Below are 19,530 nucleotides of genomic sequence, written 5' to 3'. Positions count from 1 at the left end.
GATCATGATGACCTGAGCCGAAGTCTGATGCTTCACCAACTGAGCCACCCAGGTGCCCTTGAATCTATTCTTAAGTAGATAGCTCAGAGCCTGGAACCTGCTTTGGATTCTGTGTCTCCCTCTCCCTCTGCCCCTCCCCTGCTTGCGCTCTGTTGGGCTCTCTCTCAAAAATAAATAAAAGCATTAAAAAATTAAAAAAAAAAACCAACTATATGTTATACATATTCACTAAGAAGGCTTTAATATAATGTTTACATAGTAGAATCAGAGAGGTCCCAAATAAAGTCCCACCTTCAGAGCTAGGCATTAAAGGCTGTATGCTGACTAGGTCTAAGTTAACTTTCCATTACTGTTTTTCATGAAACTCTATGTTCACTTAAAAAAAAAAAAAAATCTCTATCATCCCAGAATGCAACGCACTTGGCTTCCTCCATACTACTGTTAACTCAGCTTAGGCATTACTTTTTTCTTTGCTAACCATCCCCCAATCTGATCCCCTTTTTAATATGTTTTCAAAGCATACCTTCTTCCCATATATATATATATATGTGTGTCTCTCTCTCTCTCTCTCTCTCTCTCTCTCTCTCTCTCTCTCTCTATATATATATATATATATATATATATATATATAATATAGTGTTACAATAATCTATTTTCATGTCTGTTTTCCCTCTAAGACTACAAGCATCTTCAGTGCTGGGACTTATACTTAGCTATTTTAATGGATGAGTTTAACACCAAATTAGATATAGAAAAATAGCAGATTACTCATGAAAAATAAGGAAGTTTAAAAATGAGGTGGGGGGAATACAAAATGAAAGATTAAAAGACACAGAGGGCAAAAAAAAAATCTAAATCTGTGTTTCAGAAGCAAAAAAGAAAAATGATTCAAAGACATTATGTGAACAGATAATGACAGATTTTTCAGAACTTATAAAAATATCAATCCATAAATTCAAGCTATTCAATCAACTTCAGACAGAAATATACAGAGGAAAAGAGTCCACACATGGACACATCATGGTAAAACTTCAAAAAATCAAAGACAAAGAGAAAATCTTAAGAGCAGCCAAGGAAAGGGTACTTTTAAGGAGATACTGTAGATTAACAACAGACTTTTCAAAAATAGTAATGAAAGCTAGAAGAAGACAGAATGACAGTTTCCTTACAAGATACAATTATCAAGCTTATATTGCAAACTCAGTGAAAATACCTTTTAAGAATAAAGAAAAAATTAAAGACTACCAAGATGGAAAGAATGTCACAACTATAAACTCTTAAAAAGAAAACTCTAAAAGTGATTAGAAATAGGTATATCAAAAGAAAAATAAGGAATGAAGAGCACAGAAAATGGTTTACTGCGAGAAACCTTAAATGACCACTATATATCAATCAATAATAAAGTAATGTAAAGGTTTCAAGAAGCTAGAATAAAAAACTAGGCATTCTAAGGCCTTTGAATTCTATGGAGATGGGAAAGAACAGTGATTAACACTACAGTCTCTGATAAGAATGCATTTTGTACTGTTTAAATTAACTAAAATTTCCAAAATAATTGACTCATGTTTCAAAATACTATAAAAATGGCAAGAAAGAAGAAACACTGAAAGCACAAAATATAAACCCAAAAATATCAGTAATTATTTAAATCTAATGGACCAAATGATCTAGGTAAAAGACAAAGACTTTAGACTGATTAAAAGATTTGTCTAGGTAAAAATGAGTAAAATTAAACTCAACTATATGTATTATTTACAAGAGACATATCTAAAACATAGTAATACAGAAAAGTTGAAAGTAAAAGACTAGAAAAAAATATTCAATCAATAATCCCAACCCCCAAACTATATTTACAACAGACAAAAGATACTTTTCAGGCACAAAAATAATTGGAGATAAGAAAGTCATTTCACAATGATAAAAGGTTCAATTCATCATAAAGACCAATCAATCCTAATTAGTGGGTGCCCAATAACATGGACACAAAAGAAAGTAAAATTGACAGAATTCAAAAGAAAACAGCAATTTCACATTCCATTAAATATTAACAGTGTTTTTAGTAATTAATAGAATAAGCAGACACAAATCCAGTAAGGATGCAGATTTTAACACTACAACTAAATGCTTAACCTATAAACATACTAAGGATAACACGCAACAACTGGAGAATGTGCATTATTTTTTTGGCACACACAGAACATAAAACAGGTATCAACACAAGGCACTACAGTAAAATTTAAAAAAAAAAATCAATAAATAAAGGATAACTGGGAAGTCCTCATGTTTAATAAGAAACAACACTTTAAAAAATTATTTATTTACTTTTGAGAGAGACCACATGCAAGCAGGAGAGGGGCAGAGAGAAAAGGGGAAAGAGAATCCCAAGGAGGCTCCACGTAGAGCCTGGTGTGGTGCTAGATCTCCCAAACCCGGAAATCATGACCTGAGCTAAAGTCAAGAGTCGGATGCTTAACTGCCTGAGCCACCCAGGCACCCCTCACATTTTTTTTAAGAGAGTGTGTGTGCAGCCAGGTACCCCAAGAAATTCACTTTTAACCAGTTCATGACACCACAAAGACATAATGAAAATGAGAAAATATTTCAGGGGTGTCTGGATGGTGCAGTTGGTTAAGTATCCAACTCTTGATTTTGGCTCAGCTCATTACCTCATGGTCGTGGGATCAAGTCCCATGTGGGGCTCCACGCTGAGCATGAAGCCTGCTTGAGATTCTCTCTCTCCCTTTCCCTCTGCCTCTGCCCCTCCCCTACTTGTAGGTGCAGTCTCTTTCTCAAGAAAAAAAAAGAAAGAAAAAGAAAAAATATTTCAAACTCATTAAAAACTTTAGGTGATATCGGCATCATGGTGTCACAGATGTTCCTCCTTTTTGTCTTTCTTTTTTAACAATAAATTACATATCCATCTATGTGTAATTTGTGGTATCTAGCATCATAGGCCAAAGGACCTGGGAGCCATCTTATCCACATTAGCATCCAGTAATAGGCAGACAAATCTTGGTAACCCAAAGAGAATCAAAGACTTAAACATAAGACCTGATACCATAAAACTCTTAGAAGAAAATGTAGGAAAGAGCCCTCAACAATAGCCATGACAATAGTTTTTTGGATATAACACCAAAAGCACAAGCAACAAAAGCAAAAATAACTTCAATCCACATCAAACTAAAAAGTTTCTGCACAGCAAAAAACAACAAAATGAAAAGCAACATACAGAATGGGAGAAAATGTTTGCAAATTATCTAATAAAGGGTTAATATCCAAAATACATAAAGAACCCACACAATGCAATAGTAAAAAGGAGAAAAATCTGATTAAAAAGTGGGTAGAGGAACTAAATATTTTTTTTTCCCCCCGGAAGAAAGCATTCAATCATCAAGAAGACAAGAGGTAATGAGTGTCCTCAAGGCTATGGAGATACAGGAACCCTTGTACACTGGTGGTGGGAATGTAAATTGGTACAGACATTATGAAAAAGTATGAAGGTTCCACAAAAAATTAAAAATAGAACTACCATATGATTCAGTAATCCCACTCCTGGGTATATATTTAAAGGAAATTATACTCACAATAGCCAAGATATGGGGAAAAAAAAAAAAAAAAAACCCTAAGGATCCATCAATAGTAGTATGGATAAAGAAGACACAGGGTGTGTGTGTTTGTATTTATACGCACACACAATGGAATATGTATTATTCAGCTAGTTATGACAACATGGATGGACCTTGAGGACATAATGCTGAATGGGGTAAGACAGATAATATGTATGTTATCCCTTCTATATGGAATCTAAAGAAGCCAAGATGTGACAAAACAGAAAGTAGAATGGTGGTTACAAGATGCTGGAGGGTATGAAAATTGAGGACATGTCTTTAAGGGTACAAACGTGGAACTGGTAAATAGGTCCTGGAGATCTAATGCACAGCAGAGACTAGATTTTAATTGTTCCCACCACATAAAAGATGATAATGATGTGACTTGATAAAGGTGTCAGCTAACGCTAGGGTGATAATAATATTACAATATATAATGTATCAAACCAACATGCTGTATCCCTTAAACTTATAAAATGTTACATGTAAATTATATATCAATGAAAATAAATTTAAAAATTTACATATGGAAACTTCTATGATGCAACTAAGCAATACTGAGAGGATTATTCATAAGCCCTGAACACATATATTAGAAAAGAGAATAAATTTAAGATGCTAAGCATCTGTCGAGTTGTTTTTTTTTTTTTTTTTTTCAGTTTATTTATTTTGAGAGAGAGAGAGAGCAAACAGGGTAGGGGCAGAGAGAGAGGGGGAGAGAGATCCCTGTGTAGCGTCAGCACAGAGCCTGATGTGGGGCTCGAACTCATCACGAACCATGAGATCATGACCTGAGCCAAAATCAAGAGTCGGAGGCTTAACCAACTGAGCCACCCAGGCACCCCTCAAGTTAGTTAAAAAAAAAAAAAAAAAATCCATGTAATTCCAAAGAGAACAGGAGAAAGGAAGTATTAAGGTCAGAGCAGAGATTAACAAAATAAAATACACAAAAGAAAGGATCAGTAAAGTGTGTGTGTGTGTGTGTGTGTGTGTGTGTGCGCGTGTGTGTGTGCGCGTGTGTGCGCGTGTGTGTGCGTGCGCGTGCGTGAGAGGGGGGAGGAGTGAAGGGGGCATAATGATAATATGGGAAATCTCAGAAAAGTGATCAAAGAAGAAAAATGGAGAACATACCAATATTATCAATGAATGAGGGAATGTTACTATAGATAAATGTGGACTTTAAATGAATAACAGATGTTATAAATTTTGTCAATAAATTTGAAAATTAAATGGACATCTTAAGAAACTAATGTCACCAAAATTAAGTTAAAAAAGGATAACAATTACCTATAAAATTCAAAGTGCTATGAGACACCTTAAACTAAAACGTTAGAAAATATTTGCAATCTGTAAGTACCTGACGCTATAGATTGACTAACTTCATACTCCATCTTCAATCTCCTCTCTTGCTTAAAATAAGAGGCAAGGGGGAAAATAAAACAAAATTTCTCAGTCTCACTTGCAGTTGGGGGTTAGGAAGAAGGCAGTGCATGTTGCATGTGACCCAATCCTACTGCAGATACAAGTATGACATCTGTAGGTTTATTTTTCTGAGAATGGTTTTGCTTTTCTGATAAAAAGAGACTTGCTAAGCTTTCATCATCCTGGTGGAATAAAACTTGGATTTTAATAAGAGCTCAAGAAAAGGCTGTGAGGTAATCCTACAAAGTGGGCAATCAGATCAGAAGAAACCTAAAAACAGAAAGCTCAAAAAGTGCCATCCATAATGGCTGAATTATTTGTTGACTTGTCTTTGGCTTGGGATGACTGTGGGGAAGGAGAATGGATATTCTTTAAAAATTCCTACTGCTCTCAGGGCGCTTGTGTGGCTCAGTCGGTTAAGCATCTGACTTCGGCTCAGGTCATGATCTCACAGCTCATGAGTTCAAGCCTTGTGTCTGTGCTGACAGCTTGGAGCCTGGAGCCTGCTTTAGACTGTGTCCCTCTCTCGCTCTGCCCTTTCCCTGCTCATGCTCTCTCTCAAGAATAAATAAACATTAAAAAAAAAAATTCCTACTGCTCTCACATAGGCCTGATGCAGGAAATCATATCATCTATGTGGCCACCAAAAAGTTAGTTTAAATTTATTTTAATTGGCCTCAGGTTGATAATGCTTCTAGGCATCTTACTAAAAATATGCAAATCTTCTTTTAAAAAAATGCATTTTAAATCCAGACTTAAAAGAATTCCCACAGATAAAGTTCCAGTGAAAATGTGCACACAATTAGAAATCACAAAGCTCAGGTAGAAAAAAATTCACCACTAGTGAGAACACTACACTGTAATGTGGCAAAAATTTCACTTATTATCATTATTTTCTACCACATGTGAAAAAGTGTACCTAATAGGTAAAACTAAATACAAAGGATATCAAAAGAATGACGAGGACAAGAGACTGTAAAATATTAACAAAACAGAAATTCTAGTATTAAAAATTATATAACAGAAATTAGAAATACAATATATGTGAAAAAGAGCAAGCTGGTCACAGGTAAAAAGAATATTGGAGAAATGGAGAGGATTTGAAGAAACTGTCAATGCATCTAATTGGAGTTCTAAAATGAAAGAGTTGAGAGTATATAGGAGATGCAATATTCAAATAAAAAACAAGGGCTAAGAATTTCCCATAATTGATGAAATATATAATCTCAGATTCAGGAAACCTAATAAATCCTAAGCAAATCAAATAAAAGGAAATCTACACCATTTTATTAAAAAAGCAGAACACTGCAGACAAATATTATCTTAAGAAAAGCTAGGGAAGTATCTTTTTAGAGTGTATACCTTCAGGACGAAAAAGAAACAAAATAATTCTAGAAGGAAGGTCTAAAAAGCATGAGGAAATGGTGGACAAAGAAAATGATAAACATATGGGTAATTATAAACCAACAATGACTATATGAAACAATAATTAGATCTAATTTGTGGAACTGAAGATAAAATGATAGAACTAGAATACGGACAACAATGGCATATAAGTTAAGTGTAGTTAAGTAGACTGGATTTAAAGTATTCTAAGTTTGTTGTGTGGTATGAAAAGAAGGTATCCCATTCACAGTCCAGCTGACAAACAGAAACCACACTAGATATTTTGAACAAAGGGAATTTAATACAGGGAACTGGTTACATCATAAATATCTAGATATTATGCCAAGGAGGAGGGACAAAACAGTGATAAAATTAAAGAGTTTAGTCAGGTGTACTGCTTTGGAAGTCACCAGAAAATATGATGTAGTTAAAATGTCCCCAGGGAGGAGATTTTCCAGAGCCAGAATGAGGAGTAAAAACAATTTGTTAGTAATTTCACCAACATTTAGAGCAAAAGATACGCTGTTTTTGGAGCTTTTAGTATTTTCTCCAAAACCACAACTGAGCAGTTGGCTTCCAAGATGAATTAGAGTTCTAGAACATAGGAACAATCCATATCCTTAGAAGGCTCCTGATTACTTAAGGTCCAGCCTTAAACTGGCTCCTTCATTTGGAGGTATATAGTAACACAGCTGACCCTGAGTCTTCCCAACCCCAAGAAAGCTTCCTCAGACTTTATCTACATCCAACAAGAGGTTTCATGTTCAGAATTAGAAGAGCGTAGGTGCTCATAACTGACCTTTCGTCAAGCTATTAAAATGTCTTATTCACAAAACACCCTAGAAAGGGCATATACAGTCTATCCTCCAGGTTTTACAAATGAGAAAAACAAGGCTTAGAGGGGATGCAAGTGGTGTACAACCATACAACTATATAATGGTCCAACTTGGATGAGATCTCAGATCATATAACCTTTGATCTTTATTTTATACACAGCTGGTGCCCAGTGATCAATATTCATTAACTGGTACTTATACAGCCAGGATGGCTGATTATGGAATAAGTCTATTTACTTATTGCATTAAAAAAGATAGCACGAGGGAATACTGTTGAAACAAACCTAGCCAAATCTAAATTAATAAAAGTAGTAGTATGCTGAAGCACTCTATCTCCCTCACAAACTTCAATCTCAAGTCTTAGCTACTGTTCACTCACCATCATTCTGGTATTTACCTGGTATTTATAAACAGATATTTTAAGAATAAACTGCTCCAGAATCTTGCCATGTGTTACAGTTATATTAACTGTTTGTATTCCCCCCCAAAGCCAGCTTTTTTATTTAAACAAAATGGCTCACCTTATATAGCCATCTCAACATGCTCAGACTATAGGAATACTCATGTATTATTAATGGATGCTTATTTTTTTGTGTACTCAGGATGGCCTCTGTCATATGGCATCAATTAAAGTAATGTCACTGAGAACTTTTTTCTTTTTTTTTTTTTGAAGTTTCCTTTCTTTTTTTCTTTTTTTTTTTTTAAGTTTATTTTATTTTGAGAGAGGGAGTGGAGGGGCAGAGAGAGAAGGAGTGAGAATCCTAAGCAGGTTCCATGCTGTCAGCCCAGAGCCTGACATGGGGCTTGAACTCACAAATGTGAGATCACGACCTAAGCCGACATCAAGAGTCAGATGCTTTTAACCAACTGACTCAGGCACCCTGCTGAGAAATTCTGTAACTAGTACAAACTGTGGTTTAGCTTTCTTAATATTTTATAAAAATAGCATGGATAAGATTGTGGGCTGTAACATTTTTTTGTTTAAGCTGAAATAAACAACGTAGGCATGAAAAATTTCAGAACTGCTTGTACCTGTTATATTACATCTTAATGTCTGAAAACTGTCCTTGTATTGCCTGGTAGAGAAGACTTCTTCATTCTGTACATAACTCTGTACCTAGGGCATGCACAGTTCTTTCATAAATTCTCCTTAAGATAATGCTACCTTATTTTTCTTCTTTCCTACCTCTGACAACAATAATGTGTGCCATCAACCACTATACATCTGTTGGACTGGTTAAAAAATACATTAACAATACCAAGAGCCAGAGAGGATGTGGAACAACCAGAGCTCTCATATATTCCTGATGAGAATGAAAAATGGTATAGCCACTCTGGAAAAGATTTTGGCAGTTTCTTATAATGTTAAACATACTCTAACCCATGATGTAGCAATCACACTCTTCAGTATTTACTAAAGTGAATAACATGTTCACACAAAAATCTATTAACAGGTAGATACAGCAGCCTTACTGATAATTAACAAAAACTGGAAAACTACCCTAATGTTCTTGGTTAATGGATAAACAAATTGTGGTATATCTATACAATGGACTTACTACTCAGCAATAAAAAAGAATGAATTATTGATAAATGCAAGAACCTGGATGAATCTCAAAATGCAATATGCTGAGTGAAAGAAGTCAGTCGCAAAAGATTATACACTTTACGACTCCATTGGTAGGACATTCTTGAAAAGCAAACTATATGGAGGAGGGGAAGGAAAAAAACAAAAAAAAGAGGTCAGAGTGGGAGAGAGCCAAAGCATAAGAGACCCTTAAAAACTGAGAACAAACTGAGGGCTGATGGGGGGTGGGAGGGAGGGGAGGGTGGGTGATGGGTATTGAGGAGGGCACCTTTTGGGATGAGCACTGGGTGTTGTATGGAAACCAATTTGACAATAAATTTCAATAAATAAATAAATAAATAAATAAATAAATGAAAAGTAAACTATAGTGATAGAGAACAGACCAGTGGTTGCCAAGGAATATGGAATGAGGAGAGGGTGTGACTCCAAAGAAACAGCACTGTTCCTTTTTCTGATTATGGTGGTTAGATAAACCTAGTGTATATTAAAATTTATGAAATGGTGTACCAAAAAAGAATCAATGTTACTGTGTATTAGTTTTTTTTAAGTGTATCATTAAAGAATTCAAAGGTTAGGAATCTATGAGTCATGTAATCTCATGATTTTAAAGATGAGGAAAGAAATCCAGGGGTGTTATAAGTGACTTGCTAACTACTCAATGGCAACCCTTTCCTTAAGAATCCAAAATTTAATACAAAGTATGTTTATCTCAAAATGAGAAATTCAGTGAGAAATAAAAAATATGTAGAATCACATAACAAATCAGGCTACATATTTCACACTTATATTTAATACATATAAAAGTCAATTACAATTTCTATGCCATACTTAGGTAGACAGGTCAAGAATTAAAAAAAAATTTTACTTCTATTCAAGAAACACTTCATAAACTTCACTTGGAAAGAAAACTCCTTTAATATAGTTATTATCTCCAGAATTTAGAGGAATTTCTGAAGTTAACTCTAAAAAAACTCCAACATTATTGGTTCTATACCAAATCAGTATTTCCCTTCTGGATCTTCTAGATATTAAAGAAAATATCCATTACTTTAATAGGTAAAAATCAGTCTAAGTTTGGTGAAGTATGAGAAGATGGAAATGGGAAGAGGTATAAGAAAAAGAAATAAGATGAAAACGGGCTTATACTATACAAATACCAGCTATACTTCACAAAATATGAAATACATTCTTATCATCTTCTTTAGGGATAATACACAAAAGTGAAATATTCAAGATACTGGTTCTTTCCCAAATATTTCCTTTTGGAGTCTCAGGTGCCAACTAAGACTTAAATTACCACTCCACTTGACAGAGATCCAATAATCTTTTTCTTAAGGTACATTCAACCTCATCTAATAGTATCTTTATAACTTCTATGTGGGCTAGTTCCAATGAGACTATCTTAAAGTATACAAAAGGTAAACAGTTATGGGCTTGAAGAAAACATCAAAAAAATTAATTTCTTGCTACTCTTAAGAATAAATGAACACTCAATATATTTTACCAATAACAGTCCCAAATGATCAGATCTTGATATTATAATATGCAATATTTCAGAGAGTTTTATAGTTAAGTCTTGAAGTTCATCTGATAAAACTCGTTATTTTACAAATAAAAAGCTAAAGATTAAGAGTTAATTATTTCAGAAGTAAAGTGAGAGCGGGCCTAACTAGGTACATAGTAATTATTCATATAATGCAGACTTAAATTATGTCCCTTTTCTTTAAGCATTAGGCTTGCATACCTCTAAGATGAGACTTATTAATATTAATAAACACTTGTTATTAATCCACATACTTTACAGGACTGAAAGCAAAGAACTACGTTCTTGAATCTTCCTGTCAGACCTAATTAAAGTAAATGATTTTGTTTACTTTAATATGCAATTTAAAACACAGAAAATTTTATGGCAATCTGACCTAAATTTAATTTTGAACTACTTTTAATCCTGTCCTTTTTATTGTTTTTTACTGCTATTAAATAAGTGATGATGGAAAAAGAAAAAAAAAAAACTTATTACCAAATTGTATGAATATGCCATTTGCAAAGAGAACAATTTTTTTTAATAAACTCAAAGTCAGGGAAGGTTTCACAGCGATAACCAAATTGGCTTCTGAGAAAGGAAAAGAATTTGACAGTAGGACCTAAAGCTCATTTCTTTATATGAAACTCTAAGAAAGACAAACCTAAAGTTACAGACGATAGAATAGTGGCTGCTTAAAGCCAGGGATGCAGACTAGAGATTGAGAATTAATGTATACAAGACAACCAATGAAGTGATGGAAAGCTTCAGGATCCACTGGTTGCAGTGACAGTTACCTAGGTACATACATCTGTTAAAACTCATCAAATCATATACTTAAACTATGCATTTTATCATATGTAGTTTATATTTCAGTAGAGTTAGTTTTTTAAGAGGGACTGGGAAAACAAAATAGGCTATTCTTCATGTGGCAAAAACTCTTCAATATTCCAATTACAAGGTAGTTATCAGTACTGTGTGAGGAAAAAATGTTTTCTCTAAATAAACAGAGTTTAAAGCGCCAGGGCTGTTTCTTATTTTAGACCTCTCCTAAAGCAGTCTAATGGGCAAAAAATACAGAGCTCGGCAGAGTTCCAACAGAACAAGCTATTTCTAAGTTTATATGATATTGCTAAGAAAAGTATTTTCATAATATAAATTTCCATTTATATACAATTATTGAATGTGTGGGTAAGAGAATAATACTAGATGAGGAGTTGAAGAGTTCTTAGCTAACTTTGTTATTCTGGGGAAATTAATTCACATCATTGGTATGACTTCAAATCTAAAATAAGAAGACTGGTTTCTCTATGATTTCTGTTATTTTTAAGATTCAACTATTCTTACAAGGTTGAAATCTCTACATAGAGAGTCTCCAATGAAATTCCTAAAGTCCTAGATGTTGAAACTTATACATTAAAATAAGTTTTATCAAGTACACTGAATATCTGAAGTATTTTATGCAACTTTTTAGATTGGTAATTTGAGGTTCTTAGTCAAATTCATGTACTAGTCAAATTCAATTTTGCTTATATCTGTTATTTCTTATTAACTAATCTCAGAGATTCTAAATTCTAAATTCTATGAATTTAGATTATAAATTCTAAATTCTCAGAGTATTATAAATTCTAAAATTTCTATGCAGTTGGATACATTACTGTAGATATATCACTCCTTTTCTCTGCCAATGAATACATTGAAGGTTACAGAGATTACAAACCTTGCTCAAAATACAATCTCTGCAAAGACAAACTATTGACAAATGTGTCTTATGTATAAAGCTTTAGGAAGAATGTATATATTGATAAATATTGATACAAATATAGAAATTTTTTTCAGGAAGGATATAAAACAAAAAGTAATGCTACTTTTAGGGAAAGAGCTTAGGGTAGAGAGAGCTAGTTTTCTGTTTTTACTTTCTGTACCATTGAAAAATTTCCAACATGAACATTTGTTAATTCCACTGTTTAAAAATCTTAGGTTGAACTCACAGGTTAGATTTTCCTTTTATTTTCTATATTTAAGGAAAAAAAAGTAATGTTTGGTTTTTAAAATTTTCCTCTTCCTTTTCAAATGATATGCCTGTTGGCTTAGTTGTTAATTCAGTTGCTTCGAGCACAAAGAACAAAGGTCATAGGTTTGATTAATTACGTTTGCAAAGAATAAAAATATCCCTCGGTCACAGAATACATTTTTAACTTTAAAAGTCATCTGGCAAACTCGTGTTGCTGATCACAAGGATGAATCAGGTAAGAGCATGTGGTTGACTCAGTACAAAACATTAATCTTGGAAAAATAACTCTAAGTGATGTCTTACTGACAGAGGGTAAGAGAGTAGACAGCAAAGTTACTCATCTCTAAGTAAACGTTTCAATTTTCATATCCATCAAGCCACTGTACTTCTGAACAGAATATAAACAAGACTTTAACTATCAGAGAAAATACAGTCCCTGTACTTCCAGAAAAACTAAAAACTATAGCTTCACAAAGCTTACTAATTTCAAAGATGATATACTTATTAATGTACTATAAAAACATCAAATAAAATACATATATACCTGTAACATCTTCTGGATCTGATACAACAATATGTGCATTTAGTTCCTGTAGCTTGTGATGCAGTTCTTCTAATTTTTTATTTGATTTTTTCAAAATGTTGTCCACATAAGCCAAACTTTTTTTATCTGTTGTGACTTTCCTCAGATTTTCAGCTCCTTCTTTGATTTTCAGTTCTTTCCTTATTTCTCTCTTGATTCGATCCTTGATGTCATCCAATTTCTGTTGCACCATTGTATCTGAAAAGTCTAATTTTTGAACAGCACTCACATTCTCAGAAAATGGAAGACTCCGGGAATCTCCCTACAGGAAAAAAAAACGAAACATACAAATGTGATAGTTTAGGAAAGTTAGCTGCTCAGTAAAATGTGAAGCATAAGAACAAAACTGTGTATTCAGTGATTCTTTATTAAATACATTATACCTAATTACATTTAATTCTTTTCTTAGTAAGCAAGAGACTAGTTACCTTTATTATTGCCATATAAGAGCCTAAGTTAAAAAACTCTGCCCACTCACTAAATAGCATTACCTGACAAATTTATATTAAAATAAACACATCTACACACAAAGGCATCTTAGGGTTGTATAAAGACAGTGGATTTCTGATATCCTATGAACCCAAATTAGACCCTAACACCTACACTATGAACCTTGAGCAAGCTACTTTTTTTAAACCTTTATTTATTTTTTATTTTTTCTAATGTTCATTTTGAGAGAGAGAGAGAGAGAGAGAGAGAGAGACAGACAGACTGATTGAGCAAGCAGGGAAGAGGCAGAGAGAGAGAGAGGGAGACAGAGAATCCCAAGCAGGTTGCACGCTGTCAGGGCGAAGCCTGATCTCATGAACTGCAAGATCATGACCTGAGCAGAAATCAAGAGATGGACCGTTAATCGACTGAGCCACCCAGGCACCCCTTGAGCAAGTTATTTAACCTTTCAAATAAATATTCAGTTTAATCATCTGTAAAATCTACATAATACTGCCACCTTTCAGAGTTATTGTGATAATACAAAATATTTTATGTGTAGGTTCAAGCACAATTCTTGGCCCATTGTACAGTCACTCAATAAGTAAAAATTATTATTAAATTCCAAAGGTAAGATATAATTTTATTTGATCTTCTATTTAAAAAAAAAAAAAAACTTAAAAAAAGTAATAGTGGGGGCACCAGAGTAGCTTAGCCGGTTAAGCCTCCAACTCTTGATTTCAGCTCACGTGATGATTTCAGTTGTGAGATTAAGCCCCACATAGGGCTCTCACAGAGGGGTTGGTGGTGGGGGGTGGGAGGGGGGAGTCTGCTTGAGATTCTCTCTCTCCTTTTCTCTCTGCCTCTCCCCTGCTGGTACGTGCACGCACATGTGCTCTAACACACACACACACACACCCCAAACAAATATTGGCAAAAATAAAGTTATACCCTTATGATCACTTTTTGGATAATGAATTAAATGCAACAGGATTCAGACAGACTATATACAGAACTCTATATATTTCATGGCTATTTATCCCAATTGATAATGTGATTGACTACAAAAACATCATTACCAGAAAATATGTCTCAATTATGTCTTACTGATAGAAGCTAAGACAATACACAGTACCAGTTATTCATCTTAACGTAAAAATCAGGTTGGGTAAGTACATCTAATCTACAAACCAAAGTTATGCCCTAGCTATTTGTATATCATTTGCTATTTTAAATTCCATTACTCTAATACAACTGGTTTTTAAATTTTCAACTTCTGAAACATAAAACTTAGGGATAATGTTTACTTTGGGGAAGAGGTATTGAGTTTGTGGTTATAAAAGGTTATAAAAATGAGAAACATTTCACTATGCACCCTTATGTAGCTTTTGAACAGATGCAATTAATTAAAAAATTTTCCTTAATTTCTTTGAGAATTCATCATAACCATATAAATAAGTTCTATTTAAGTTCCTAGGTACAAATACTTTTTACATCTAATTCTTAACCTCTAAAAAACCAGGTTATCTTGCAGAATAATGAGTTAATATATGAGAAGATATGGGATCTTGGCTTTGGACCAAATTACCCTGTGCCAAAGGGCATACTATGCAAAGAATGTAGTTGATAAATCTGTTCTTAAGCTTTTTAGGTCCAAGAACCGCTTTGGAACTCTGACAAGAAACAGTAGGACAAAGAAAATTTCATGTTTGTATATATAATTTCCAGGTTCCATTGATCTGAGATTAAGAATTCCTACGGGGCGCCTGGGTGGCGCAGTCGGTTAAGCGTCCGACTTCAGCCAGGTCACGATCTCGCGGTCCGTGAGTTCGAGCCCCGCGTCAGGCTCTGGGCTGATGGCTCGGAGCCTGGAGCCTGTTTCCGATTCTGTGTCTCCCTCTCTCTCTGCCCCTCCCCCGTTCATGCTCTGTCTCTCTCTGTCCCAAAAATAAATAAAAAACGTTGAAAAAAAAAATTAAAAAAAAAAAGAATTCCTAGGATAAGGGGCTCCTGGGTGGATCAGCTGGTTAAGTGTCCGACTCTTTCTTGGTTTCAGCTCAGGTCATGATCTTACTCACAGTTGTTGAGTTTGAGCCCTGCATCTGTCTCTGCATTGATGGCGTGGAGCCTGCTTGGGATTCTGTCTCCCTCTCTCTCTCTCCCTCCCCTGCTAGCTCTTTATCTTTCTCTCAAAATCAATAAATAAACTTAAAAAAAAAAAAAGAATTCCTAGGATAAGTGATCTATACCTGATTGGCCTTAAATTTCTGATCCTCAACTATGTGGATACAGAATGATCTTGTATCTGGGTCGAAAAAAATGTCTACATTTTTCACTACTTATAATGGAATGTAAGTCCTATTATCCATTTATTCAGTTTCCAAAGCTGTGAATCTACCTTTGGCTGGTTATCAAAAACAATAGCATATTACTACTGTTAAAAAAGAAAATCCCAAATTTCTGCTGTCTAGATTCAGGTAAAGTGGATTGAGGCAAACAATGCTCAGATGAAAAAGTTTAAGCTAACTTCATTTCTGTAGATCTTTTTATTTCTATCCTCACAGACTTAGAAAATATGAACTGCTTTCACAAATTTGTGCTTTAATATTATGTACTAAGCTAGAGACTCCCTAAGTTTCTTGGCTCATGGTGACTTTAGTGCATCAGTAATTTTTACCATATGCCCCACAGGCCAAGAGAAATATGTAACAATTCTGTTTACTAAATACTAAGATCCTAATTACTTAATAGTTAAATTATGATAACTTAGTAGCTGATTGAAATAACACAAGTTGAAAGAAAACGTTACTTTTTTTTTTTTCATTCTTTAATAACCACAGTTACGTATTAATGGACTGTGTCTGACGACTGGGTACCTTCACAATTTCTCAAACCTTGAATTCATATTGGACACTACCAGCCTCATTTCCTGTTCCTCCATAAGGGGAATGTAGATAAATCTAATATTGAAACCTGAGTCCAGTTAGTTCACATGATACTCAACAAATGGTGACACTGTGTTTCCCCGGAAATTTTAAAATACACTGCAACATCCTGAGAGTCTGCTGAGGCACCCCAGAGAGCCTTGTTGCACAGTTTGGGAACTGTGGTAGTAAAATATAAAGGCTGTTAAAAAATACTGTTACACGAAAATGGCATTAATATTTGATGTGAATCCTTGAAGGCCTTTTGCCTACTTCAACTCATTTCTTTTCAATTTTCTCCCTAAATTCCAATTCTATCAAACTACAGAATTTACTGCTGGACACAAACTATCTTGGCTCAGCTACTAATGCATGCTGTACCTTTGGAATGTATCACCTTTCCTGCAGAAATCAACCATTTCTTCCTAGTCCTTTCTCTGCTAACTTTTACTTTCTATCAAAGTAGATCACAATTCTTCATGGAAAAGAATTTCCTGCCTATACCCTCTTAGAATTTAGATTAAATGCCTCTCCTCACCACCCCAAAGACTATGATCAATTTGAAGGCAGGCTTACACCTGGCAGAGTAGTTCTGTTTTCTTAATGATTTGTCCATTATTTAATATTTTTCTTATAGAAGTCAGGAAAATCTGTCACTGCTGAGGAACTCAGGCTTTCCTCCTTCTGATAAGGAGAACTACTTATATTCCAGGAAACTCAAAGGCAAAATTGATATTCAACCACAGCAACTACATTAGCTAAAATTCGATATAGACCATATGTGGTTAGCATGTTTGTTTCCTCTTCCTTTTTGCATAGGACTAAATTTTTAGTAACCATATTTCACTCCCATCTTTTGTTGTGACATGGCTTAAATATTTTTTGAAAAGGAGTGTAAGAGATGTCTACAATATAATCAATAATTTAAAATAACCAAAAGTCCTCTGACAGTAGATAAGAAAGGTTATAGTACTTTCTATTACTACTTTCCTAAAAATTTTAGTTGCAATACACTGTGAAATTTCCTGAAAAATAGAATTTTCTTGCATTTGGAACATGTGGGATATTTTATCTATTAAATTATGTCCCTATCCTAAAAAAAATAATAAAATAATTATATCATAAATGTCAGAATCAGTACTAGGCGATGAAATAATATTCCTGACACAAGTAAAATAAATTAGCCTCAGAAAATAAATATTTAACCAGTGAAAATCTTCAGTGATAATCTTTGTCTCAGTAGGTTGTTCTATAGGCAGCAATAACTGTCTCCATTATCTACATTATATTAATTTACGTTTACAAGCTTACCACTTTCATCCTCCATTCACAACTGTTTTCTACTCTGTAAAATTTCATGCTTACCGCAAAATTAAACAGTAGATATCTTTTTTCATCTTTTCAAAACACAGTTAGATGCAACCTCTAATCGAATTAAAAATTCATTAATATACTCAGAAAGTATGCAGATAAAAGATTTTTAAAAGGAAAAAAATGAACTAATCTTAAGCATAAAATTAAACTCGTAAAAGTACTCTTGATGCTCCACCAATCTATACATGAAAGAAACCTCATAATTCTCATATCTTTTATCACTGAAATCATAAGCTAGCCACTCCATGCTAGTCAAATTAATCTAACACTTTGCTGTTTATATTATTTTGCCTTTGTCTTTCTTTTTCATGCCCTATTTATCTTACTATCAATCTAAATTCACCATCACAAAATACTTGTTAAAAAAATATTTCATGTGTTTCATGGTTAATTCTACCTACTTTATATTTTATATCATCCATATCCTTAATGCAGTCATTCAAACAGATGAATCAAATCCAAACACGAGGAAACTATCAGTGAAATTAATACCCTCAGGATTTATAGAACAATCGAAATTATTTTTAGGGAAGCTGGTTTCAAGTGGCTACATAAAAGAAATAATAGAGACCTCATTGAGTAGGAAACGAAAAGTAAAAATTACATGGATTTCAAAGGAATCAAAATAAATTAAAATCTCAGTAGATACATAAATAGCGGATTGAACCAAGATAATGAGTTAGTATACTGGCAGACAGAAAACTTAGGAAATTTCTGATTCATCACACACAGATATGAGAAATTAAAAAAGCATGGAAGATAAAAATGATAAGATCCAAGATCCATCTAGTAAGAGCTCCAAAATGAGAATATGGAAAATGAGGAAGTACTGCATGAAGATAAATGAATGAAAAGTAAACAGAGAAAAGGCGTTTCATCAACAAATGAATGACAATTAGGGCAACAGACGTCTTTTCCTTAGTGACAACAAAAGCCCCCCCCCCAACCCATCAAACTTCTATAAGGTTTTGAGCTTTTATCTTTTTTTTTAACGTTTATTTATTATTGAGAGACAGAGAGAGACAAATACCACCAGTATTGTATAGTCTACAGTATATTTGCTATTTAACTAGGTTATTTTGAGTCAGTAAAATTCTACTGTAAAGGGTAAGACTACACATTCCACTCTAGACCATACCATGTGTAAATCAAGTATTTCAAATACACAGATGTGTTAATATGTATTTAATAAATACAACTATTTTTACTTCATAAAATAAAATTTTGATCTGTAGACTAAAACATGAATTGGTATTTTCCTTTCTTTTCTAACGTTTATTTATTTTTGAGAAAGAGAGTGTGCATGTGCATTCGGGAGAGGTACAAAGAGACAATTTCTGCACTGACAGTGCAGAGACCAATGTGGGGCTCGAACTCAAAACAGAGATCATGACCTAAGCCAAAATCAAGAGTCACTCAACCTACTGAGCTGCCCGGGCACCCTGTTATTTTCAATTTACTACATTTTAACAAACTTCCAGTAAGGTTAAGAAAACTTAAAATAGAACCAGATCAGATTCAAAGAACAAAATGGAAAAGTCTGTCACTTATGATCAAATACTTCATTTAGGGAGAGATAGGAAAGGATGTTTACTCCTCACTGGCCAAGTTCCCAGAGAAGAAGTGAAAAAGCTGTTACTTTCCCTACACTATAGAAATATAAAACAGTCTGACCTGATAGATGCCAAGAAATGCTAGAGCACCCATAAAAAGTCACTGGGTACAACGACTCATACAATGTTTTAACTAGAAGGAACTTCAAAGATCAAGTAGCCTAATTTCCTTTTAGTTTTGAGGAAAGCAGGTTCAAAGCAGCTAAGCAATTTGCCTAAGGTCACAAAGAA

At 34.0% G+C, this 19,530-nt stretch overlaps 1 protein-coding gene across 6 annotated transcripts in view; it reads right to left on the bottom strand.

Annotated features, from left to right (window-relative positions):
• Positions 1-19,530, bottom strand: part of PKN2 (protein kinase N2) — a 128,421-nt gene that overhangs the window by 67,361 nt on the left and 41,530 nt on the right. For 4 of the 6 annotated variants that reach the window (XM_042997781.1, XM_042997785.1, XM_042997783.1 and 1 more), the window contains exon 2: positions 12,921-13,221. In XM_042997781.1, the coding sequence (XP_042853715.1) occupies positions 12,921-13,221 (301 nt within the window). Of the gene's footprint in view, positions 1-12,920; positions 13,222-18,087; positions 18,227-19,530 lie in introns of those variants that run through there. The other 2 variants (XM_042997782.1, XM_042997786.1) reach the window with 2 other exon arrangements.

This window comes from Panthera tigris, chromosome C1 (assembly GCF_018350195.1).
Source record: "Panthera tigris isolate Pti1 chromosome C1, P.tigris_Pti1_mat1.1, whole genome shotgun sequence".
Classification (NCBI taxonomy): domain Eukaryota; kingdom Metazoa; phylum Chordata; class Mammalia; order Carnivora; family Felidae; genus Panthera; species Panthera tigris.
The sequence above is the reverse complement of the archived record's forward strand: the minus strand, read 5'-3'. Positions and strand labels throughout refer to the sequence as shown.